Source organism: Phodopus roborovskii, unplaced genomic scaffold (genome assembly GCF_943737965.1).
Source record: "Phodopus roborovskii unplaced genomic scaffold, PHOROB, whole genome shotgun sequence".
NCBI lineage: Eukaryota > Metazoa > Chordata > Mammalia > Rodentia > Cricetidae > Phodopus > Phodopus roborovskii.
In genome coordinates, this window is record NW_026125804.1 from 39,164 (window position 1) to 65,147 (window position 25,984).

General features: G+C 38.4%; 1 protein-coding gene across 1 annotated transcript in view; it reads left to right on the top strand.

The window, feature by feature from the left end:
• Positions 1–25,984, top strand: part of Fam120c (family with sequence similarity 120C) — a 60,760-nt gene that overhangs the window by 29,194 nt on the left and 5,582 nt on the right. Inside the window, exons 8-12 of the mRNA XM_051178671.1 lie at positions 7,801–7,915; positions 15,514–15,723; positions 17,374–17,575; positions 22,042–22,180; positions 22,558–22,618. Coding sequence (XP_051034628.1) covers positions 7,801–7,915; positions 15,514–15,723; positions 17,374–17,575; positions 22,042–22,180; positions 22,558–22,618 — 727 coding nt within the window. The remainder of the gene's footprint in view (positions 1–7,800; positions 7,916–15,513; positions 15,724–17,373; positions 17,576–22,041; positions 22,181–22,557; positions 22,619–25,984) is intronic.

Here is a 25,984-nt window from a genome sequence, read left to right on the forward strand (position 1 = left end):
CTTAAGTGTCTTTCAGCCTTTTTGATTTCCTCCATTTTGAATTCTTTCTTCAGTTCTGTACCCAATTTTTTAATAGGGTTATTTGGTGTTTTGTTGACTAGTTTCTTGAGTTCTTTGTATATTTTGGAGATCAGCCCTTTGTCGGATATAGGATTGGTGAAAATCTTTTCCCAGTCTTTGGGCTGCCGTTTGGTCTTGTTGACTGTGTCCTTTGCCTTACAGAAGCTTCTAAGTTTGAAGAGGTCCCATTTATTAATTGTTTCTCTCAGTGTCTGTGCCCCTGGAGTTATGTTTAGGAAGCGGTCTCCTATACCAATTTGTTCAAGGGTACCTCCTACTTTCTCTTCTAAGAGGTTCAATGTGGCTGGATTGATGTTGAGGTCTTTGATCCATTTGGACTTGAGTTTTGTGCATGGCAACAGACATGGGTCTATCTGCAGTCTTCTACACACCCTCATCCAATTGTGCCAGCACCATTTGTTGAAGATGCTGTCTTCGCCTTATTGTATAATTTTAGCTGTTTTGTCGAAAATCAGGTGTCCATAGGTGTGTGGGTTAATTTCAGGATTTTCAATTCGATTCCATTGGTCTACCTGTCTATTTTTATGCCAATACCAGGCTGTTTTCAGAAATATAGCTCTGTAGTAGAGCTTAAAGTCAGGAATGGTGATGCTTCCTGAAGTTCTTTTATTGTATAGAGTTGTTTTGGCTATCCTGGGTCTTTTGTTTTTCCATATAAAGTTGATTATTATCCTTTCAAGGTCAGTGAAGAATTGTGGTGGGATTTAAATGGGGATTGCATTGAATCTGTAGATTGCTTTTGGCAAGATTGACATTTTTACTATGTTTAGCCTACCTATCCAAGAGCATGGGAGATCTTTCCATTTTCTGGTATCTTCTTTAATTTCTTTCTTTAGAGCCACAAAGTTCTTATTTTATAGGTCTTTTACTTGTTTGGTAATCGTTACACCAAGATACTTTATGTTGATTGTGGCTATTGTAAAGGGTGATGTTTCTCTGATTTCTTTCTCTGTCTCTTTGTCATCTGAAAAAAGTAGGGCTACTGTTTTTTTGAGTTTATCTTGTATCCTGCTAGTTTGCTGAAGGTGTTTATCAGCTGTAGGAGTTCCCTGGTAGAGTTTATTGGGTCGCTTATGTAAACTATCATATCATCTTCAAATAGAGACAGTTTGACTTCTTCCTTTCCAATTTGGATCCCCTAGTTCTCCTTTTGTTGTCTTATAGCATTAGCTAGAACTTTCAGTACGATATTGAAGAGATATGGAGAGAGAGGGTAGCCTTGTTTTGTTCCTGATTTTAGAGGAATTTGCTTAAGTTTCTCTCCATTCAGTTTGATGTTGGCAGTTGGTTTGCTGTATATTGCTCTTATTATGTTTAGGTATGTTACTGTTATCCCTGATCTCTCCAAGACCTTTATCATGAAAGGGTGTTGAATTTAGTCAAAGGCTTTTTCAGCATCTAGGGAGATAATCATGGTTTTTCTTTTTCAGTTTGTTTATGTGGTGGATCACGTTGATAGATTTTCGTATGTTAAACCATCCCTGCATTCCAGGGATGAATTGGCTTCCTATTCATAAAATTGTTACTTGTGCCAACATCTTGAAGTGTTTCTCTAGTTTTCCACTCATAGTTTGGAAGTTTCAGTGTTATGTTAAGACCTTTGATCCATTTTGGTTAGAGTTTTACACAGCTGGTTTCAGTCTTTTACATGGGCTTATCTAGTTTTCTAAGTATTATTTGTTGAAATGACTCTGGGTTCCAGTGTATGTTCTTGTCACCTTTGCCAGACTTTGAAGTATACATCTGGTCCTCTATTTGCATCACTTTGCTATACATGCCTGTTTTGTGCCAATGCCATGATTTGTTTTATTAACTATGCCTCTGTAGTATAATTTGAAATTGAGTGTTACAATTTTAGAAGTGCTTTTTTTCCTATCCAGGGTCTTTTCTGTTTCCATATGATTTTGAGTGTTATTTTCTAGTTCAGTAAACAAACACAAACAAACAAAAACCAAAATAAGTGTTGACATTTTGATGGAGGATTGCATTGAATCTGTTGATGAATTTCATTAATATGGCAACTTTAACAGTATTAACTCATCCATGAACATGGGAGGACATTTTTGTCATCTTTCTTTGGGGTGTTCTAATTATCCTTTCATCTATTCCAGTGGTTCTCAACCTGTTTGTCATGACCCCTGTGAGGATCACATATAGATATCCTACATATCAGTTATTTGCATTATGATTCATAACAGTAGCAAAATTATGAAGTAGCAATGAAAATAATTTTATGATTGAGGGTCAACACAACATGAGGACCTGTATTAAAGAGTCACAGCATGAGGAAGGGGGAGAACCACTGATCACTTACATTTATTATTAGCTGTGGTTTCATTCTGTTTGGTTTTTTTTTTTTTTTTAGATTATTTTAAGTTAAATTATTTTTACGATTTTTTTCTCAGCAAGTTAATTTTTCAACACTGTGTAGGAAATATACTGGGTTTTTTTAATGCTGATTTTTGTATTCTGACACTTTGCTTTAATTGTCAGATCTGATGGATTTTCTAGGACTTTCAAGTATGAGATAATACCCTGAAAATGTAGACAACTTGACTTTTCCTTCCCTATTTATTGTTCTTTTGTTTCTGTCTCTTGCCCTATGACTCTAAAACTTCAAGCAATTGGTTGAAGGAAAGTAATGATTAAAATTAAAAAGACTATGACAAATATTTTTGAAATGTTGAAAAACTTCAAGAGGTATAGCTACTTTGGAAACTGCTTTGCTATTTTCTTGTTTTCAATCAAATGTTGTTGTCCAAATAAATAAAACAAAGAAATTTAAAAACCCATGGTTTTTCACACAGTAGGAAATGCTTTACCAGTGAAGTACACTTCTATCTGGTTTGCCATTTTCATTTTCCTTAAGATCTTTTTCAAAATTGTGTGTGTGTGTGTGTGTGTGTGTGTGTGTGTGTGTGTGTGTGTGTGCGCGTACGCGCACGCGCGTGCACATACATACGTGCATGCGTCTGTCTGTGTGTCTGTCTGTCTGTGCTTCTGTGTCTGTGTGTCAATATGACTGTGTCCCATGAATGTGCAGATGCCTGTAGAAGCCAGAAGAGGGCACCTTTTCCTGGAGCTGGAGTTACAGGTGGTTGTGAACCACTTGATATGAGTGCTAGGAACTGAATTTGGAAGAGCCACAAACATTCTTAACCTCTGAGACATCTCTCCAACCCCAAATTTATTATTTTTGCAAAAGATTAAATATGTATATATCAGATGACTCATTCATTTCACTCCTAGCTATCACTCCAAGAGCACTGAAAAGATATGCCCACAGAAAGACTTGAATATTAATGGAAGTATTAATCATAATAGCCAAAAAGCTCAAAGAACCTAATTATCTATCAACTGGTAAGTAGATAAATGTACTGAGGTATGTCCATCAATGAAAATTATGTAGCAAATAAGTCCAACTATTGGTAACAGGCCACATCATGAATCAACCTTAAAATCTTGATGCTGAGGGCTGGTCAATTGTAGAGTGCATGCATGTGAGGCCCTGGGTTCAACCTCTAGCACTTCAAATAATTAATAAATGTTATTAAATGTTCAAAAAAAAAGAGCTAAAAACAAGTGAATGTAAACTTTGTTGACTAGAAGTTTTACTATTGTTAAGACTGGGCACGTGTATTTAATCCCAGCACCTTGGAGGCAGAAGCAGGCAGATCTCTGTGAGTTTGAGGTCAGCCTAGTCTACAGAGTGAGTTCCAGGAGAGTCAAGCCTTCACAGAGAAACCCAGTTTTTGGGGAAAAAAGATGTCATTCTCCCCAGTGCTCTACCACTCGGTCCCAACACTTTTACATTTTTCTAAATCAGAGTGAAGTTGAAAGTTTGGAATCAGAATAAATGTGTTACTGTTGCTTAAAATTAAAAGTGGAAGTGGTGTGCACACAGCTTTATTCCCAGCAGTTGGGAGGCAGTTCAAGTTCATTCAAGTTCAAGACTAGCCTCATCTACATTTTGAGTTCTAGGACAGTAAGGACTACTCACAGAAACCCTGTCTTCAAAAAAAAAAGTGTAAAAGGAAGGACTATCAATTATTTAAGTCAGTATCATATTGGATCAGCATATAAACACAAAACTGATAGTCCAGTAACAAATCTTTGTATATATACATGAGAATTTAGTTTCTAAAAATCAGTTTCATCAAATAAAAAGAACTGCATATTGTGCTATGTACTAATGCTGAGTGCTTTTACATGCACATTAGCTTTCAAATTACATATTCTTTATCACTGTATTCTATATAAATAAAGGTCCTATCAATGTCTACAATATCATAGGAACTTATTATATATGAATAAAGTATAGTTCACTATATAAACTATAGTAGAATATATAATACTTGCATGTATTGTGTATAATTATGTTATAGTAAAGATGCTGTCTTATCACTGAAAATGAAAAAGTACCTTGGGAAATAAAATCATGATATAGGTTTTAATATTTTCTATGTATATATTTCTATTTTATTTTTTGTGTATAGGTGTTTTAGCTATATGTATGTCTGTGCACCACAAGCATGTAGTGCCTACAAGGCCAAAAGAAGGCATTGAATCATTGGGAACTGGAAGTACAGATGGATGTTAGCCACCATGTGGGTGCTGGGAACCAAATCCAAGCCCTCCACAAGAGCAATATGTGTTCTTTACCACTGAGTTAACTCTCTAACCTCCACAATATGGTTTTGCCAGAGAAAATCTTCAGTAGAATCATATAGTTTGGAAAATAGCACATGATGAACAACCCAGAATATTGGTAGATTTAATAAATAATGATTATTATTTTCTGCTATCTTGTTTCTGATCCTTGTACTCCATGGACTTAGTAACCCCTACACTATTATCACATAATTTATTCAATAGTAATTGAATAGCAACACTGATTCTAATGTGTTAGCCTATGCTGACAGTGACTTATTTGTCCAGCAAATATTTATTGAGCACCTACTGTGCTGTACTTTTTACTAAGGCTAGAGAGAGATTTCAGATTAACACTGGAATGTAAATCAAAGCAAGCAAATGGCTCTAATCCCCAATAAAGGAAGTTAATTCTTCCTCTTAGAGCCCCTTTTGATTCTCGAGGTACACTTAGTCAGCACTCAGGACAGCCTGCCCAATCATGCCCTTTTTATGAGCTCATCTCTCTCTCACATTTGACTCCTTCAGGTCATTTTTCTTTAGTAACATTCAAGGTGTATGAAATTCAAGGAATTCTACTTTTGAAGCTTTGTTTTAGTTAGGTTTTTGTTCTTGATTATTTTGCTTTTTGTTTGTCATTTGTTTTCACATGGCCTGATTGATACATTATTCTTTCAATAAATATTTATGAATACCCACTCTATACCATATGTACTAAAAGGTTCATAATAAATGAGGAATTATAAACTAAGATCATTAAGAACACACAAGGCCCTAAACCTCCTAGTAACTCACATAAGCACTTGCATAAATGGTCTTTGTGGACACTCAGTAAAGCATTTAAACTTCATTCTGTTAATCATACAACCTGTAATTTTCAATGTATTTTATTTATACTTTTCATGTCATGGCTGAATGGTAAGATTTGAAATCTCCTAGTATGAATGCATTTGTTGTTCACTTTCTTTTTTTCTTTACATTTGCCAACAAACTAGGATAAAAGGCTTAAAAATAAAAGCTTAAGTAAAGATAAATCAAGAAATCATAAAAATTGCCTTCAAGGCAAAAAAAGTATTAGTAAAAAGAACACTTTATAAAAGATACAAGCTATGAATTATGTGTTAAATTATATAGTATCAGAAAATATAAAATAAGTTGTAAAGTATGAATACATTTTCCAAGTGTGAGCAGGAAAGGGGGTACAAAATGCTCTAGACAAAGGGAGCTATTGTGGGGTGCAGAGTTCCCACCTATATAACCTGAGTTGACAAAGAAGTCCCAGGATTTGTTGTCATCCCTGCCATTCCAGAATCATTGTACAATTCAAAAGAATAATCCTTTGAACTTGAAGAAAAATATTGGTGGTCAGGATACTTATACTCTTTGTTTTGAGGTTTTTTTTTTGTTTTGTTTTATTTTGTTTTGTTTTCATTTTTGTCCATGGGAGGACAATAGGTCAGGGAAGTTTCTAGATTCTATGTCAGATTGGGGCTATAATAATTGGCCCAGAGTCCCCAGGACTATATCCCATATGTTGCTTGAAATGCCAAAGTCTTTCACAACTTCAAAGTTATGCTTGTTCATTATCTTATGAGCCTGCAAGGAGCTAAGTACATATTTTATACCGATATATTTACAGGATTTTTTCTACCTGTCTCTACATAAGACACTGTATCTGTAAGACACATTCCATTCATGGACAGTCAATTCAAATACTCATGAATTTAGGAACCTAATTAGTAGATTCTTATTTGTTTGTTTTTGTTTTATTGAGACAAGGTGTCTCCGTATAAATGTGGCTGTCCTGGAACTCACATGATAGACCAAGTGGGACTCCAACTCAGAGGTCCACCTGCCTCTGCCTCCCAAGTACTGGAACTAAAGGCATGGGCCACCACCACCCCACCCTAGAATTCCTGGCTTTGGTACCATGACACACAGTTATCTTCAGAAGACAGAGTTCTTTGTGTTTTGTTTGTTTTGTTTTTTTGAGACAAGGTTTCTCTGTAGCTTTGGAATCTGTCCTGGAACTTGCTTGTAGACCAGGCTGGCCTCAAACTCCCAGAGATCTGCCTGTCTCTGCCTCGTGAGTGCTGGTATTAAAGGTGCGTGCCACCTCCTAGCTTCACAAGCCAAAGTTCTTCAACCTGTGGCCAAGGGTTGGAAATGACAAAGCATTTGCCTAACATGTGTGTAGTCCTGGATTCTATCCCTAGCACTATGGGGAAAAATTCCTATGAACAAACCTCATAGGTTTATACACTGATAGCCCTTATCTTTATCCCCAAACTTCATTCCCACTGAATGTCCATCATTGGCTGCAGGTTCAGTCACCTCTCAACTGATATGCATGTCAGTATCACTCTCCTGTTAACAATCCTTAAATGTCTTCCTACAATTTGGGGACAAAGATGCACATTTCATAATCTTATTTGGAGACTATGACATAGCCTACCTTAATTTCACCCGCTATCATTCAGCAATATCAAGCCAGGCACATCTTGCCAAATCATGCCTCCATAATATTCTTCCCTAGAAGATCCTAGATCATCCCATTCCTATCTTATTTCTTAATAACCATACAATTCTCTTGAACCTCTGCCCCTGGTGAGTTTTTTCAGGGTGACTTCCTTGACCATTGGGTGAGAACCCTGTGTAGTTTTTTCCCCCTTGATTCATAGCAGATTGCACTGTCAATGTTGTTTATGCCTATATCCTTTACCATTTACATTTGGAATCACTATAAATTAGCCCAGAGTTTGGTTCTTGATAAATTTGTGGAGGTTTTGTGTGTGCATGTTTGTGTGTTTGTTTTACAGTTTGGGGGAATTGATTCCAGAGCCTTGGGTATACTAAGCAAGCTCTTTACTACTGAGCTACATCTCAACCCCTTGTTGTTGTTGTAGATAGTGTCTTGCTATGAAGCCCAGGCTAGCCTGGAACTCTCTATCCTTCTGCCTTTTTTCTCCTAAGTAGTAAGATTACAGGTTTGTGCTAAAAATGCTTGGCACCATTTTAGGTTGTAGCGTGAATGGCAATTGTGATCAATAATGATGTTTTTGTTTCTAGATACATGGTTCAGTGGCCTGGTGGCCGAATCCTGCATCGCCATGAACTTGACACCTTCCTTGCACAGGCTGTGTCTACCCAGCTTTATGACCCAGATCAGCTTCAAGAACTCAAGGTGATTTATTCCACTTTCATTTAAAATTCTCTCTCTCTCTCTCTCTCTCTCTCTCTCTCTCCAGGGTCCCAGTCTTGGCCTAAACTCTCTATGTAAGTAAAAATGACTTTATGACCTTGAATTCCTGATCCTTTTGCATCTACTTCCCACGTGCTGAGATTATAGTTGTGTGCCGTTTCTTTCATAAGCTCTTACCTCAACCTTAAGTCATTTTATTTTGGAGCTAGGGAAAAGAATAATTCTATAAGTAAATGTTTTATTTACCTTAGACAAATAGATACTTCTATTAATAAAACCAAGAGATGCTGTTATATTAGCCCTCCCCCCATAATGATGAATGAGAAGACACAGGAAAGATGGATATTTTGCAGGGATTGTAAACCATGGTAAGATTTCCATCACTTATGGTATGTTGCAGAGACTCAGTTTAGTGTTCCTACTTGTCTCTGAGTAAATGTCTATCTCCTACTCCTTAATTTGTATATATTTAGTATGTGATTTTAGGCATGTGTGTACTGCAGTATACATGTAAGAGTAAGGTGACAGCTCTCAATAATCAGTTCCATCCTGCCACCTTGGAAAATCCAGGGTTCAAATTCATGTTATCAATCCTTATTCAAGTTCCTCTACCTGCTGAGCCAGCCATCTCATTACTGACCTCTCTCCCAACACACACACTTAATAAAGAGTAATGAATCCTGGGAGAAATATATAAAAGTCATACAGAAGAAAGTAATGACAACAAGAACTGAACTCAATAGAAGATAGGTAGACTGTGAAGATGGGCCACGTGATAGTCTAGGTTATTTAACTTTCTTACCTCCTCTTTTTGTACTCATGGAACTTTAAATATAGCATGTAACATAATTGTGTAAACAGAGCGGTCTCTTGTGTATTTATATATTTTAAATATACCTACTCCAGGGCTGGAGAGACAGCTCAGAGGTTAGGAGCACTGGCTGCTCTTCCAGATATCTTGAATTCAATTCCCACCAACCACATGGTGGCTCACAGCCATCTGCAGTGAAATCTGATGCCCTATTCTGGCATAAAGGCATACATGCAAATAGAGCATAAATAAATAAATAAATCTTTTTAAAGATTGAAAATAAATATGCCATCGCCCTTAAATATCAGCTATTAATAAAAGGTACCCCTCTGGTTTTAGTAGCTATGTTCCCTTGAGGCATGCATTTATTACTTTTCTCACTGGTGTAATAAAGTCACCTTAAAGAAGGAAGCATTCACTTAGCGCATTTTGAGGGTGCATGGCCATAAAGTCATGGTAGCAGGAGCCTGAAGAGTTGGTCACATTGTATCCACAGTGAGAGATGATTTAATGTTCAACTTGCTTTTTCCCTTATAATCACTGTAGTACCCCACCCCTAGGATAAAGTTGATCAAATCCAATAAGGCTTGCTAAAGTAAACCACATACGATAGCACGTACCTATTATAGTTCTTGCTTATTATGAAGCTGAGTAGCAGGGAGGGAGTATCCTAGTTTGCAATGCCTACTTGGGGCAGGAAAGGCTTACATGTTATCACTGAGAGAAATCAGAGCAGGAACTCGAGGCAGGAACTGATGAAGCAGAGGCTATGGAGGAGTGCTGCTTACTAGCTTGCTCCTCGTGGCTTACTTACACATTAATCAAGAAAATGCCCTAAGACTCCCCCACAGGCTAATCTGATGAAGGCAATTTATTAATTGAAGTTCCTTCTTCTCAGATGACTCTAGTATGTGTCAAGTTGACAAAACAAAACAAACAAACAAAAACCTAACCAGCACTGATAGGTTAGCATTTTGATACTACAGTGGGAAGAAGAGGGAGATGCCTTCTAAACGGGAGAGGACAAGCTAAACAGGGAGGCACATTCTTAAACGCTGAGGCAGAGCCGGGAGATGGCACATGCCTTTAATCCCAACACTCAGAAGGCAGAGGCAGTCGGATCTGAGTTCAAGGCCAGCCTGGTCTACAGAATGAGTTAGTTCCAAGATAACCAGGGCTACACAGAGAAACCATGTTTAAACACAAAACAAAACAGGAAAAAAGCTGAGGCAGGAAGGTAAAGAGTGCGAGAGCAGCTTGGAGCATGTGGTGATTTCAAACAAAACAATAAAATACTAGGAGTCAGCTGCAGCTCAGCAGAAGAGTACCTGGCTGACATGCAAGAAGCTTTGGGTTTGATCACAAACATCAGAAAAAAGAGAGAAAGAATTACAAAGTCATAATTTAAGTTTGGTCAGCTAAGGAAAGATACAACAGCCTAAGATAAATAAGATAAATGAGTGATTCTTTTGATAGCAAATATATTTCTCCATCCTAGAGCAGCTCTTCATGCCAAATCACACCCAGAAAGGGACTTGGAAATGCATCAACTTTTCTACTAAGCCATGAGACATACCAGCCTTAAATAACCACTATAGTCAGTTTTAACTTATTTATTTAGTTTTGTATGTGTTGATGTTTCACCTGAGTGAATATTTGTACACAGTGTGCATGTGTACTGCCAGAAGAAGTCTGAAGAGATCATTGGGTCCCTTGGAAGCACAGTTAAAAATGTTTGTGAACCACCTTGTAGGTGCTGGTAATTGACCTGGGTCCTCTGTAAAATGTCAAGTGCTCTTAATGGCAAAGCCATCTATCTAGCTCCATACTATGATCAATTTTTGATGTTATCTTTCTTTGATTCTGAGGGAGCCAGTGTGCAGATGCTCAGACCTTGCAGTCTTTTTGTGTGCTTGTCCTATGCATTTAGAATATTGTTTAGAAATTATGTCAGCTGCTTTTTTTCATACAAAAGGTGAGTCTCCTGTGCATCAAAAATATTTTTCAAAGATACATATGTTGGCTGAGTATAATGGCACAATCCTATAATCCTATAATCCCAGTGTTCAGGCAGCTGAAAACTAGAGGATCATCCATGTGTTCAAGGTCAGCTCTGCATGATTTCTACCTAGAGTGGGGTGGTAGTGCACGCCTTTAATCCCAACACTTACGAGGCAGAGGCAGGCAGATCTCCAAATTTGAGACCAGCTTGGTATACTGAGCAGGACATCCAGGACTGTTACACAGAGAACCCCTGTCTCAAAGAGAAAAAAGAACCAATGGATCTGGAACGATGGCTCTAAGCACTTTTCTTCTCTTGAAGAGGACCCAGGTTTAGAACCTAACATCCACAACTCACAACCATCCATTACTCCAATTCTAGGGAATCCAAAGCCCTCTCCTGGCCTCCAAGGGCACTTCATACAACTAGTACACTTGTGTACATACAGGCAAAATTCCCATACATCTAAAATAAAAAATAAATCTTTAAAATCCAAGTAATTTCTCTTAACTTGGTTTGTTGTCTGTATTCACCCAACAATGCAACATGAAATCTGTTCATAATAAAGTAATCTAGAGACCTTATTTAGCAATAAATTTTCCATAAGTGATTTGAGCATCCATAGATTTAGTTATCTTCAAGGGGTCCTGAAACCAGTCTCCCAAGAATACTGAGGGACAACTGTATTGTACTTTCTTTTTACTTATCATAGTGCATATTTCCTTTGTGTTAAAAAGTTAGTATTTTTATCATATGGATATATCATTTAATTATTATAATGTTAACCATTTAGATTATTTCCAGTTTCCCTTAATATATGTAATGTAATGATTGTATGTTTATGCATAGAGCTTTATTGACATGTGCACTTCCTCAAAATATAGTCTATAATTCCGTACAACAGTTTTAGTGTACCTGTCTTTTGACTACAACCTGTTACATGAGACTAGATATTAAATCTTCTAATTTTGGAATCATGTCAGCACTCAAAAATGCTTTACATTTTGGAATATTTTGTTTCTGAAATGGAACTTGCTATGTTACCTAGGCTGAACTCCAACTCCTAGTTTCAGATGATCCTGTCCCTTCTGCCTTTTGAGTAGCTGGGACTGTGGCTGAACTTTATCATGCTTACCAAAAGAGGTCATTTTTTTTTGTTTTTTTGTTTTTTGTTTAATTTTTGCTTGGTTGGTTTGAGATAAGATATATTGTCTTGGCCCAGGCTAACGTTGAACTTGCAGCAGCCCTCCTGTCTCAGCCTCCCAAGTCCATGTAACATCCTCTGTCTAGAACTGATTCTTTTTTTTTTTAAACAATCAACTACATTTTATTCAGGAAAAAAGCAGTAAATTGAAAGATATTCATAAAATAAATCACAATGAATTAAAATATTGACTATTTAAATCAAGCACTGTATGGTAAATACTATACATAGCATTGGGAATTCTGTGACTAGAACATGTGAGTATTCTGGAAGCACTCTAGATGCTTAGTGATCCATAAGAACCTTCTTCATTACAATAACAAACATTCAGCACCTTCTTTATAATTATGTACACTGTGTTCTACCGGCATTCCAGTAGAGGGCGCCAGATCATCTCATTACAGAAGGTTGGGAGCCACCATGTGATTGCTTGGAATTGAATTCAGGACCCCTGGAAGAGCAGCCAGTGCTCTTAACCTCTGAGCCATCTCTCCATTCCCCAGTTTCTTTTTATACAGACACCAGTGACATTGGATGAGAGCTCTTTCTAACATCCTCCTTTAGCTTTACCTCCTGACAGATCCTACTCCAAATATGGCCAGATATGGAGAACTGCAATTCAATCCATTATGGTAGTTTAGTACACGAATCATGCCAAGCCTTGAATAAAGATTCACAATTTGTCAGCTCCAGTGGTCTATACTGATTCATTGGCAGAAAGAACTAGATCTTCCTGAGTGTCAATTACTGTGTCTTGTGCCAATTCAATCAAAATAGAGACTGCATTGACTTACCAAATATTTCAAAACAATGGTTTAGGCATAGCTCACTTCAGGGTTCAACTATTACGATAGCATTTTGCATTTTACTTTTGTCTTTTTCACATCAGCTTTCTGAATGACATTTCCATTTATTTCTCAATTTCCTCCTGTCTGGCATATGGCTTGACTCAACTTTCCTGCCTCTAGATGTTCATGTTGATGATGGCTAAATCAGGTTAAGTCTCTAAATGGACCAGATGGAACTGAAGTGCCAAAAATGAAGTTAAATGGAAAAATTGTTGTATTTCTTTGTGTGGGGATGGAGAAGCATCAATTTATTGATACAAAGAGAATTAAAGTACACAATTATGTGAAAGCATAATTCAAAGTTCACTCATATACTTAATAGTACTACTGATAGTATTAATTTAGTACTTAGTATGTGCAACTGTTCTGATATGTATTTAATAGTGCATTCAGGTATAATTATGGTTGTATCTCTTGTTGAAGCTAGCAAAGACAATAAAAGCTAATAAGAAAGCAGAGCTAGGTGGGAGGTGGTTGTGCACACCTTTAATCCCAGCACTCCAGAGGTAGAGACAGGTGGATCTCTGTGAGTTTAAGGCAAGCCTGGTCTACAGAGTGAATTTAAGGACAGGCTCCAAAGCCACAGAGAAACTCTGTCTTGAAAAACAAAACAAACATAAAACAAAACAAAACAGAACTGGCACTACAGGCTTTGAAATCCCCACTCATATGCACTACTTTTTGTTTTTAGAGATTTATTTGTTATTTATGTAATTATTATGTGTGCAGGGAGATGGCTCAGAGGTTAAGAGCATTGGCTGCTTTTTCAGAGGTCCTGAGTTCAATCCCCAGCAACCACATGGTGGCTCACAGCCATCTGTATGAACTAGTTTATGTTGCCTCATTGAAAACAACAGGTAGCTATCTTCAGCAGAGATGACCTCACTCAAATCTCAATATATTCCTTATGACAGCAGTCTGGAAAATGAACTGAAATTGCTATGTATCTTAATTTACTTAAACTATCTATATGTAATACAAAGACTAACTAGTTGACTTCAGTTTGAATGTTTTCTTCCTACATTAGTACACAGTGACTCATTGCATCATGATGTGGGGGCAGTGTGCGTGTATGTGTGTGTGTACAAGTGTGTGTGTGTGCATGTATTCATGTATGTGTGGATGCATATGTGTGCTTATGTATATGGAAGCCAGGGGCCAGCCTCAGATGTCATTCCTCAGGCTCTGTCTACCTTTTTCTTTTTGAGAAAGGGTCTCTCACTTGCCTGGAATGGGCCAGAAAGCCCCAGGAACCTGTGTATCTCTGTGTCCCCAGGGTGGGTATTACAAATGTGTGCCTCTGTGCCTGGCTCTTTTACAGGGATTCAAGGGAGCAAAAGTACTGCCTCTCTCCCCCAACTCTGGTTCACTGTACTTCACTAACTGACAAAGGAAATCTTCACCAGTCAGCTCTTATTAAAGTTTGGTTAATTCAAGTCACTGTGGGGGAAGGTGAGAGGGAATCAAAAGATATGTCTGTCTGCTCCTTGGTCCATGTGTCCCTTGACAACTGATTCACTTAACAACTTTGCCACCTAGAAAACACTGGAGCCTGCCCAGCACACTGCCCAGCGGAAGTAAAAGACTATCTGAGTTGGCAAATGAGAACATTTTCAGAGTTCTTGATATATCACTTAGTTGCAATGCATATCCTTCAGCATTAGTACCATTTCCCATTTATCTCACTGCACTGTTGTTAGTATCAAATATTCTTTTGGTTTTCACTTTTTGAAATTTTCAAATTTGATGGGCAAAATAATGAGGAGCCTCTAAATCAGAGGTTCTCAACCTGTGGGTCGTGACCCATTTGGGGGTCGCATACCAGATGCCCTGCATATCAGATATTTACATCATAACAGTAACAAAATTACAGTTATGAAGTATCAATGAAATAATTTTATGGTTTAGAGTACCATGATATGAGGAACTGTATCAAGGGGCATAGCATTAGAGAAACACTGCTCTAAATCATTTTAGGGAAAGGTGGACATAAAGCTACTTATGCACCGAAATGACTACTGAAATGTAATATATGTGGTAGCTCATGACTATAATCCCAGTATGTTTTAAACTGAGGCAGGAGGATTACTGTGACTGTGAGAACAGCCTGAGCTTCAGAGTAAAATAATTTTTTAAAAGTACTTTACTTTTTTGGGGGTACAGTGCAGAGAGGTACATGTGTGCCATGGCATGTGTATGGGAATCAGAGGACAACTTGAGTGAGTTGGTTTTCTCCTTCTATCATGTCGGGCTTGGGGCTCAAACTCAGTCTTGGCAGCAAGTGCTTTAACCACTGAACCATCCTGCCAGCCCAACAAGTTCTAATTTAGCTGGAAGTGTCAACATGATATTATAATAAATAAACAATAGCAGCAATAATAATAGTAATAATAATGTTACCAATGACAATCTAGGTTAGGTACCTTTCCCTTATCTGAAATGCACAGACATGACCAGACATATTTCAAATTTGAGATTTTTTTTAGACTTTTTATATTTGCATATGCACAATGAGATAGCTTAGGATAAGACCCAAATCTTTAACTGTGATGTTCATTTATGTTTTGTATATATCTTATAATCATAGCCTGAAGATAATTTTATACAATATTTTTAGGGCATCTGCATTTTAACTAAATGAGCTCATTGATTTTAGATTGTTTTAGACTTACAGTTTTTCATTTCTTAATTTTTTTTTCTCTGTGATGGTTTCAGATTGAGAAACTGGATGCTCGAGGGATTCAGCTTGCTGCCCTATTCATGAGTGGGGTCGACACAGCTCTGTTTGCTAATGATGCCTGTGGCCAGCCAGTCCCTTGGGAGCACTGCTGCCCCTGGATTTACTTTGATGGCAAGCTGTTCCAGAGCAAGCTCATAAAAGCAGGCCGAGAGCGAGTGTCCCTGGTTGAACTCTGTGATGGCCAGGTACAGTACATACCCCTGATCTCTCAAGGGACAAATCAATAGGCATGTGGAGGTGGGGGAGGAGCTAAAACATTTGGGTAGCAGAGAACAGAAATGAGACAATGTGTCTGAAGCAAGCTAAATTTAATCAACATGGTCCCCAAAGCCTATAATCTAATACATGTCTATTATAAAAACATGCAATAGAAAGTCATGTTTATCTCCAAGCTTCAATTTTTTATGACTTTTTTTCTTACGGAGAATATTTCCTCTCCACAGAATTTCCACATATACTATATGCTCTTCCTGGAACTATTGGAATTTTGTTTTCTCTTATTTACAAACGCTGAAAGTCACTTTTCTAAGTGATGTTTTTTGAGGGGAGGAGGTTAGAAATAGAAGAGAGCAGGAAGTAGATGGTAGAGTACATTTTACATTATAATCTTGGGAAAGGTAGAAAAAAGGAAAGGGAAAGGAAGTCTTACTCAATATTTTATCTAGTTAGTGGTGTGTAAGCTGAGTGACTAGAGCAGAGTCAGCAAACTACTCCTGTTCTGCCCCCTGTCCTTTATAAATAGCATTTTATTAGGACATGGCCACATTTATTCCTTTATGCAGCTTCGACAGAAGAGTAGTTGTGACAGACAGAGTGTGGGCCACAAAGCCTAAGGTATTTATTTACCTTCCTACATTTTCCAGAAGTTTAGAAACCTCTGGGACTAGGTATATGCTCATGCCTGTAGTTGTTTGTTTTTTACACTTTTGGGGGCCTGCCACGCAGCTCCCAAATAAATACACATGGATTCTTATTCTTACTTATGAATTCCCAGCCTTAGCTTGGCTTGTTTCTAGCCAGCTTTTCTAACTTAAATTACCACGTTTCTCATTTTGCCTCTGGATTTTTTACTTTTCTTTATTCTATATATATTTTTTCTTTCCTTTTTACTCTGTGGCTGGCTGTATGGCTGGGTCATTGACCCTTTTTCCTTCTCTTTTCTGATCCTCATTTCTCTAGATTTCTCCTCCTGTTTATTCTCACTGCCTGGCAGCCCTGCCTATCTGTCTCCTGCCTTTCTCTTTATTAAAACAATCTTTATTCTGCTCTTTATTAAGCCGATCAGGTTTTAGACAGCAAACTAACACAGCTTCACAGAGTTAAACAAATGCAACATAAAAAGATGCAACACATCTTTGCATCATTTAACAAATATTCCACAGCATAAATGAATGTAATACATCTTAAATTAATATTCCACAATTCATACCTTCGTCAGAGCTAAGGGCCTCCAATGTTAAAAGGCTCTGTGGGTATATGTTTTTTTTTTCTTTTCTCTGTTACCTGATTTTTGTTACTCCCCCCTTAAAAGAATAACCTAGATAATTGTTGGCCATGCAGTCAACCATTTCCTGGTGTTCTTATTCTATTTGTCATCCCCATAGATAGTGTTCCTCACAAGCTGCTGATCAGAACTAATCTGGTATTGTAGGTTTCTTGTGAAGTGTGGGAACTTTGATGCCAAACAGGTTTCCAGAGGAGTCTAGAAGCATTTCCCTCTGGGCTCAGTTCCCACAATGGGAGGAGAATCATGAGAATGTGCCTAGAGTGTTCAATACTATGTGTGATACTCAGGGCAAATTCTCAACAATAGCATTTCTCTTTCTCATTTGAAGGCTGACCTGGCAAACAAAGTGGAGAAGATGAGGCAGAGTATCCTTGAAGGCGTCAACATGAATCATCCACCACCTTCTGCCCTACTTCCATCACCTACATTTGTGCCTCCCATGGTACCCTCTCTCTACCCTGTTTCTCTTTATTCCAGAGCCATGGGCTCATTTCCACCTCCCCCTCAAGCAAGGAGTCGGGGATTTGCAGGTTAGTACTTAAGGATGAAGTGCCATCTAACTTATTTCATAATAAACCATCCAGTTCACAGCTAGTTATAGACTCAGCAGTCTAATGTGTATCTTACCTTGTTTCAATTCTATGCTGTGGTATAATAGTTTGAAATGAAGTAATAATGTATCCTGGGTGAGAAAATCCATTGAAATCCAAGACTATTTTCAATAGTAGTCATTGATTCTCAGTGATTTGATTCGTATTATCCAAACTCATGCAGTCTGGACAGATGCAAAGCCAAGAGTCATTTGTCATTTCATTGTTTTGATACTTATAATTCATATAAACTGGATCTTCATGGTTGTTGTTAGTTGCTCATCCATTCCTTCCAGTTGCTCATCCAGTCACAGGAAGGTATTTTTGGGACAAAGCACTGAAGTACATGCCAGCTTGATGTAGCTGTATTTACTCTAGGTAGGCATTGCCTACCTTCAGATCCAAAAGCACGAAAAGAAATTTCATCATCCACACACCCCCAAAAATTACATGTTAGTAGAGAAAACAAGTACATACATGCATATATAAATTATGGTGACTTCCAAGCTTCTGTCTAATAAGGAATAAACATGCATGCTTTCAGGCAGCTGAACTCTTGATATATTAAACAACTTGCTTCTGGTGAAACACAATTGTGTGTGTATGTTTGTGTGTGTGTGTGTGTGTGTGTGTGTGTGTGTGTGTGTGTGTGTGGTAGTTGGGATCAAACCCATAACTTTAAACATTCTAGGCAGGCATTCTATCTCTGAGCTACATGCATCCCCAGCTCTGAATCAGGATAATTCAACAGGGTTATTTTAACATGAAATAGCAAGAATCTGTCATAAGGTGAGTGTATTTTTGCTGTTGAACATGTGTATTGTGTGTTGTACTTCTGTTTAAAAACAGTAAAGCTGGAAATTGAACTTAGTCCTTTTGGATCACAAAACTCAGCAGTTGTATTTAACTCAAGGGTGAGCTTACATGAGCAGTATGGAATGCAGGCCAAGGAATCAACCATTCTGTCCCTTTAAGCTGACGTAACTGATCTCTGATTTTTTTTTGTGTGTGTGTTGGCTGTATTGTGTGATTATACCTTGACTAAGGCCAAGTTCTTGGGACATTCTCACCATTGCCTAAACTACTGATGGACCATAGAAGCCTCCTGCCTTTCTGAAAGGACATGATAAAATCACCAGGTGAAGCTGGATGGTGGTGGTTCGGCTTTTAACTGTAGCACTTGAGAGGCAGAGGCAGAGGCAGGTAGATCTCTGAGTTCAAGGCCAGCCTAGTCTACAGTGTGAGTTCCAGAACGTCTAGAGCTACATGCTACATAGAGAAATCCTGTCTCCAAAAAAAAAAGAAAAAAAAGAAAAAGAAAAAAAAGTAGTAAACCCTTAGGATCTCATTTTCATACAAAGGTTGTGATGGTTTTTGGAGGGTTGTTTTTGTATGTTTTGATTCTTTGGTTTTTCAAGATAACGTTTCTCTGTAACAGTCCTGACTGTCCTGGAACTCACTTTGTAGAAAAGGCTGGCCTAGGACTCACAGAAATCTATGCCTCTGCCCCCTGAGTTCTGGGATTAAAGGCATGGGACACCACTGCCTGGAATATGATAGTTAATTTGAACTGTCCACCTGATACAACCAGGAATCTACAGGGAAAGAAGTCTTAATGTGGAACTGTCTAGATTAGGTTTACCTGTGGACATGTCTGTGGATAATTGTCTTGGTTGCTGTAATTGGTCTGGAGAAGACCCAGCCTGAAGTTGGGCAGCACCTTTCCCTGGACTGCATAAGAGTAAACTCCCGGCGTGCTAAGTCTTCTCTTGACTGTGGATGTGATGTGACTATCTGTTTAAAAGTTGATTTCTCTGCTATGATAGAACTGTGAGTTAAAATGTACTTTCTCCCACAAGTAGCTTTTTTCAGGGCGATTTATCACAGCAACAGAAATGAAACTACACCAAGGGGTTAAATGTAGAGTGTTCTTAACCTTTGGTTTCTTTGCATGTGTTAAAATACCCTACCAGAATTCCAAATTCATTGTTATTTTTACCATTTATTTTTGACACAGTGTCATGTAGCCTGGGTAACCTTGAATTCCTGTTGCCTTTAATTTCTAAGTGCTGGGATTACAGGCATATGTCACCATACCCAGCTAGAACTTTCTTGCTACATTATGAAACTCCACTGTGCTCATGAACTCACACACAATTGCAATTTCCTGTCTTCAGGAGATAATCATAATCATCTTGTCTGGAATTTTTCTTGTTTTTTTTCTTTTTTACAACTGTTATGGTTAGTTTTTATTGCTTTCCTTGTGGCTGTGACCAAATACCTAATAGGACAGATAAATTTTAACTTATAAGGAAATACTATATATCATGGTAAGGAAAGCATGTGGACTGGAGCTTATCAGTGGTTTGTTTTCTTTATGTTTGTTGATCCTTGGAAGCAGAGAACTGAGATCAGATATGGCATCAGTTACAACCCTCAAAGCCCACCCCTCCAGTAACCTACATCCCCCAGCTAAGGTCAACCTCCTAAAGGCCCCACAACCTCCCAAAAGCACTGCCAGATGGGGACCAATTGTTGAAACAGGAACCTGTGGGGCATATTTCATATTCAAACTGCCACACTGTTCTAAGCAGACCAGCATTAGCTTGCTGCCAACTTCCTGCCTCTATCTCCTGTGTGCTGTGATTAGGGGTATGCACCATGATAATGATCAAGTCTTAACTTTTTAATTATATATTTATTTCATTTTTTTCCACATAGTCTGCTCATCTGGATAATTTTATGTTGTATAATGAGGCATATTTGTATGGAAAGTGGGTTTGACCTACAATTTTCCAATAACTACATTTTAATAATTCATTTTCTATTTGAGGGCAGAGGAGAAGAGAAGATATGGGGAAGGATAACTGATACTAAAGCCACTGACAAAGCCATATGGAAACCTACTACAGTAGATGTTTCCTAAAAATATATACATGTATAAAAAGAGTTTAAGTGGAGTTACCTGATAATTGGGGAATAATGCTCTCTCCTATACCATAGACTATCAAACAAAAGGGGCGTTGCCAGACTTGGGTTATTTCATTACATGTTGTTAGTCAGTGGGGTCCCCTGGAGTCCCAAAAACTGCAAGATATTGTTGTCGATTTTGGTTACTCTCCAGAACTTGGTGGTAAGACCATTTTATTCAGCATACCATCACATACTTGAGTCATAGAATGCAGAGAAATTAAGCCGACACCTAATTGAAAGCTTCATCCCTACTAGCTAGCTATCCTCATAGTGCTGGAAGTTGCTATGCACACAACTAGGGGAGCAAAGTAGTCAGCACTCTTACCCAGCTATGAACCCTGTAAGCTTATAAGCCAAAATAATGACTGGCTTGGCAAGATGTGCCCACTAATATAATAGTGGCATGAATATTGTAGGAGTAACCAACTACTTTCTGATTGGATTTACTTTCCACTATTATTCTTCCAAATGGACATATATTAAGCTGCTCCCTAAGTACTTATCTTTACACCCATAGGTTAATACATCTGCCAACCCTCATCAGAGAAGCCTTTATTTGCAGTAGATAGAAATTAATACAGAGACTCACAACTGGTCAATGTAAAAGAGTAAGATAATGTCCAGTTCTCAGCCCTAAATGGGACATTTATATTATGCTGCCCCACACCAAGTCTTAGGGGTCATTGCTGAAGAGGGAATAGAAACATTGTAAGAGCCAGAGGTAGTAGGTGACTGCTGTAAAATATTGTTTTCTGGGAATGACAGAGCCATTGCACACATGAACTCATAGTGGCTATGATTGCTTGCACATGACCTCCACAGGATCAAGCTAAGCAAAAATCCCAGCATGGACTGAGGAAAGGGCCATGAAGTCCATCCAGCTAAGGAACTATTAGCAATCAATAGCTACTGGAGGAGCAAGAGTCAGTTTTCTTCAGGGATGTAGCCCATCAAAAGTCTACCAATGCTCCAGTGGATGGCCCTACATTAATGTACATACTAGGAGCACTAAGTGGATTGAGTGGGTTCTTTAAAATAAAAAGAAAAGAAGGTGAAGTGGCGAGAAGGATAAATGGTGATTTACAGTGGAAAGGAATGGGCTGGGTTTTAACAAAACACATAAGCATTATGGAAATTCTAAATTTTTTAAAAATGGAGAAATGTATCTGGGGCAAGCAAAAACATTTTGCTAAACAAATTTCTATTAAGTGGCAAGCTATACAGTTGAAATAAAGATGAATCCCTTATATACCGGTTACTAAAGTGGATAAGAGAGAGCTCTTTAATCCCCTTCTCTGTACTTACTTCCCTTATTATCACAACCTTATCCGAGAGAAATGGGGATAAGAATAGGTAGATCATATAGTATTTTTGTTCTACCTCTTGCCCTATCTTGCATTTGCCCTTCATCACTGCTGTTCTTTAATTCCCAGGTCTCCATCCAATCCCACCCCAAGGAGGAAAACTGGAAATTGCTGGGATGGTGGTAGGCCAGTGGGCTGGCAGCAGATCTTCTAGAAGTCGAGGATCCTTTGGCATGCAAGTGGTTTCTGTCGGTGGGCCAGGAAAGGGGTATGTACTTGAATGGATTGATATGAGCTAGGGTCAATCAAGGTACCATTAGGAAAATGCCCAGATCTTGAATCCTTCTGTTAAGGTAAGAGGGTGTGAATCAACTTCCCATACTTGAAATCAGCTGTAACTCCAGTTCATCAGATGTGTAACAAATGCCCTACTCAATAAAAAGAATTTTTGCGCTAGCAGACAAGGAACACAAAACAATTCAGTGGATCATAGACATGATAGGAATAGAGGTTTGCAGTAGCGGTGCTAAGGGTCATCTAAATTTACAAGACTAAACTGCTTCCTTGAGATAAGTAGTTCACCAAGTAAAGAAGGGATTTGGGCTTTGTGTGTTCTCATGATAACTTTTCTCCCTCTTGCTAAAGGCATGGAAAAGAACAGGCTGGTAGAGGACCCAAAGGTCACAAAAAAGGAAATAAACAACAAGTAAGTATCTCTTTTGAGTAGCAAGCTTGTTTGACATCTTTTGCCCCTTCTGGTTAAATTAAAAGAGATTGTGTTGGGCATGGAAAGTTAGGCTGCCCAGTGGGAGTTTTCATGTCATTTTCAGCCATTTGATTTCAGTGCCCACTTCTCAGTAAGCCTTTGTCACCCTAAATTGTTCCCACAAGGCTGCAGAGGCTCTTCCTTTTTTTTTTTTTTTCTGAATGAAAGGCCACATAGTAGAAACGTGGTACAATGTCGTGAAGACCCAGATCTAGTATAGTATGTGCTGCATACAGCCAGAAGGGACCAGAGTAACACTGACAGCTAGGTTGTCTGCAGCCTATCTGAGCTTTGAGGGCCCAATAGAGATGCTTAGAAAATTTGACTTTGGCCTTATCAGAGATGGAATCATTACTGTTCTACTGTGTGTGTGTGTGTGTGTGTGTGTGTGTGTGTGTGTGTGTGTGTGTGTAATAAATACATCTCTGTGCCTGTATGTGTCTGTTCCTAAAGATTGAACCTAGAGATTTTACACATTCTAGGCAAATACTCAATCACTGAGATACACTACCAGCTTCCACTTGTATGTGTATGTGCACATGTGAGCCAGGTATGAATGCATAGTAAATACATATGTGGAGGTCAGAGGTAAATATCAGTTGTCTTTCTTTGTCACTTTCTACTTTTCGCCTCTCCTCTCTTTTTCTATCTCTCTCTGTCTTTGAAACAGAATAGTCTCATTATATAACCTTAGCTGGCCTAGAACTTTTTATGTAGACGAGGCTGGCCTCACAGAGATCCACCTGCCTCTGCCTCTCAAGTGCTGGTATTAAAGGCCTATGCCACCATACCAGGTTGTCATCAGATATTAATGTGCATATGCATATTATATGCATCTATATGCATATAAATCTGTTCACTGTATCAATAATAAATCCAACAATTAGCCAGGAATAGTGCCACATACCTTTAATCCCAGAACTTGGGAGGCAGAGGCAGGTAAATCTCTAAGTTTAGGGCCAGCCTAATATACAGAGTGAGTTCCAGGATAGACAGTGTTAACCTATCTTGCAATAAAATCCATAAATAAATAAATCCAACTATCTAATGTTTGGTTTGGTGTTATTTTGAACCAAAAATCAAACTAGAATTTTAACCCCTCTCCTACACACAAAGCATTCTATAATGCACTCCAAACCTAAAGAACTATAACTTTGAGAATCTTCTAAAGTTTCTCACTTCCTCCAGAAACTGGTCAATAAGAGAGAAAATATTTATTTCATGTAGAAGGAAAACTAGTCACCCAAGAAGTTGCCTAAAAGTAGTAGCATGTAGCATGGAAAACCTGCTATTTTTAGTATGTAAAGGATAGACTACTCTGTAATTGACTTATACTAACAGTATCACAGAAATAGCCACGTGGATATATCTGGAGTGAGCGGCAAATGAATGAGAGCTAAGTGCTAAGTTATGATAAGAACTACATAAGATGACACATTGCACACGTACTCTTTGCCATTCTCATTTACTGCATGAGGTCATTAAGACCACATGAATACCTTGTGGGCTATTTACTACTTCCCACTTTCAGAGGCTCAGAGAAATTATAGTTTCTCACCTCAGTGCATCAATCAAGTCAGTTCTCAGAGCTGACATTCCAGCCTGAGCCAGCTGACTCTAAAGTCCTATGTTGTATGGATTCCAATGCATCAGAGCAATTCTGATGGCTGAAGCCAGAATCTCAACCAGGCCAAGTTTTGCTGATTCAAGTGCACATGCACTTGCTTTTTCTAATGGCAAGTCATGTCATCAGTAATTTGTTTGGGTGTGAGAAACAGAAACAGCGTTTAGTTACTATTTATTTAGTTCTCCTTTTGTTTGGTTTGGGGGACAGAGGCTAGATGTGTGAAATAGGCTCTTGCTATGTAGCCCATTTATTGAGTCTTGAGCATGCCAGGCATATAATCTAAATGCTCTACATAAAGGAGCTCATTAAATTGTTGTAGGAACATGTGAGGCACACACCGTTCTATTTTGTGGGTGAGGAGAGTGAGAGAAAACAAGGGTGTTAGGGGATCCTCTAGCTCAGAGTGTTTCAGCCACTATTATCTTCTCTAGAGATAACCTGGCCATGGAAATGCTTACATTAACTTTATTACCTAACTCACCTTCCTTGGACACAACTGCTATTGGCTATCTTGACAGCCTTGCTGATTTCCCTTTTCACTTTAGTTCTGTGTAGCAGGCTTTCTCGGACTGCCAGCCCCCAAGTCATGACACGGAGGCATTATTATTTATGAATGCTTGGCCTTAGCGTATGCTCATTTCTAGCTAGTTCTTATAACTTAATTTAACCTGTTTGTCTTCATTTGCCTCAGGGCTTTTTACCTTTCTTTTGTTCTGTATGTCCCATTTTCCTGATTCCTCCATGTCTGGCTAGCTGGCTTCTGGCAGGCAGGCTGGCCCCAGGTATCTCCCTCTCTTTCTCCCTTGTTCTCTCTCTCCCCTAGCCCAAATTCCTCCTCCCACTTATTCTCCCTACCTGTCATCCTTGCCTACCCTTCTACTGCCTAGATATTGACCGTTCAGCTTTTTATTAAAACAATCATGTCCCTTAGACAGGCAAGGTAAAACAAGTGCAACGTATTTTACATAGTTAAACAAATGCAGCATAAACAAAAGCAACCTATACTTACATAGTTAAAGTAATATTGCACAACATAAATGCAACACATCTTTACATAGTTGAAGTAATATTCCACAATAATTCTGTTCATAATTCCTTTAGTAACTAATCGTTCCAGCTTATATAATGCTCATACACTAGTTCTATCTTCCTAAGTTTATTCCTAGGGCCTTGGGTGTTATATGTTTTCAAATACGTGTTGCTTATTTATAGTACTATTATTTCTTTGTTGAATCCATCAGATGACAAGTTCTAACCATTGGGTAGATTTTTACTAATTCCACTGTATTTTCAGGTTCTTAGGCAACACTTCCTGGTAGCTCCTGTATGTTGTAACTTAAAAAGAGAAATGGCAGGTTCATGGAAAGGAGCTTTATAGGGCCCTGGAAGAGAGAATGGGACTTCGGGTCCAAAGATGAGCTTTATTAGGAGACATACCATCCTGGCCAAAGGCAGCCATAATAGATCCTTAAAAAGGGGGAAGGAAAACAAAAGTGGTTTCTGATTCTTAGAGTGTTTTTAAGAGTCTAGGCAAATTTCTTTCATACCAAGTGATCTAACCTGGACTGGCCTACAGATAGGATCATGAACTTATGATCCAGGTGCCAGGGGAGGAGCCTCAAGGCCACAGTGCAGCATGCTTTCTCAGCTGTATTCCACAAAAGAGCTGCAGGGGTGTG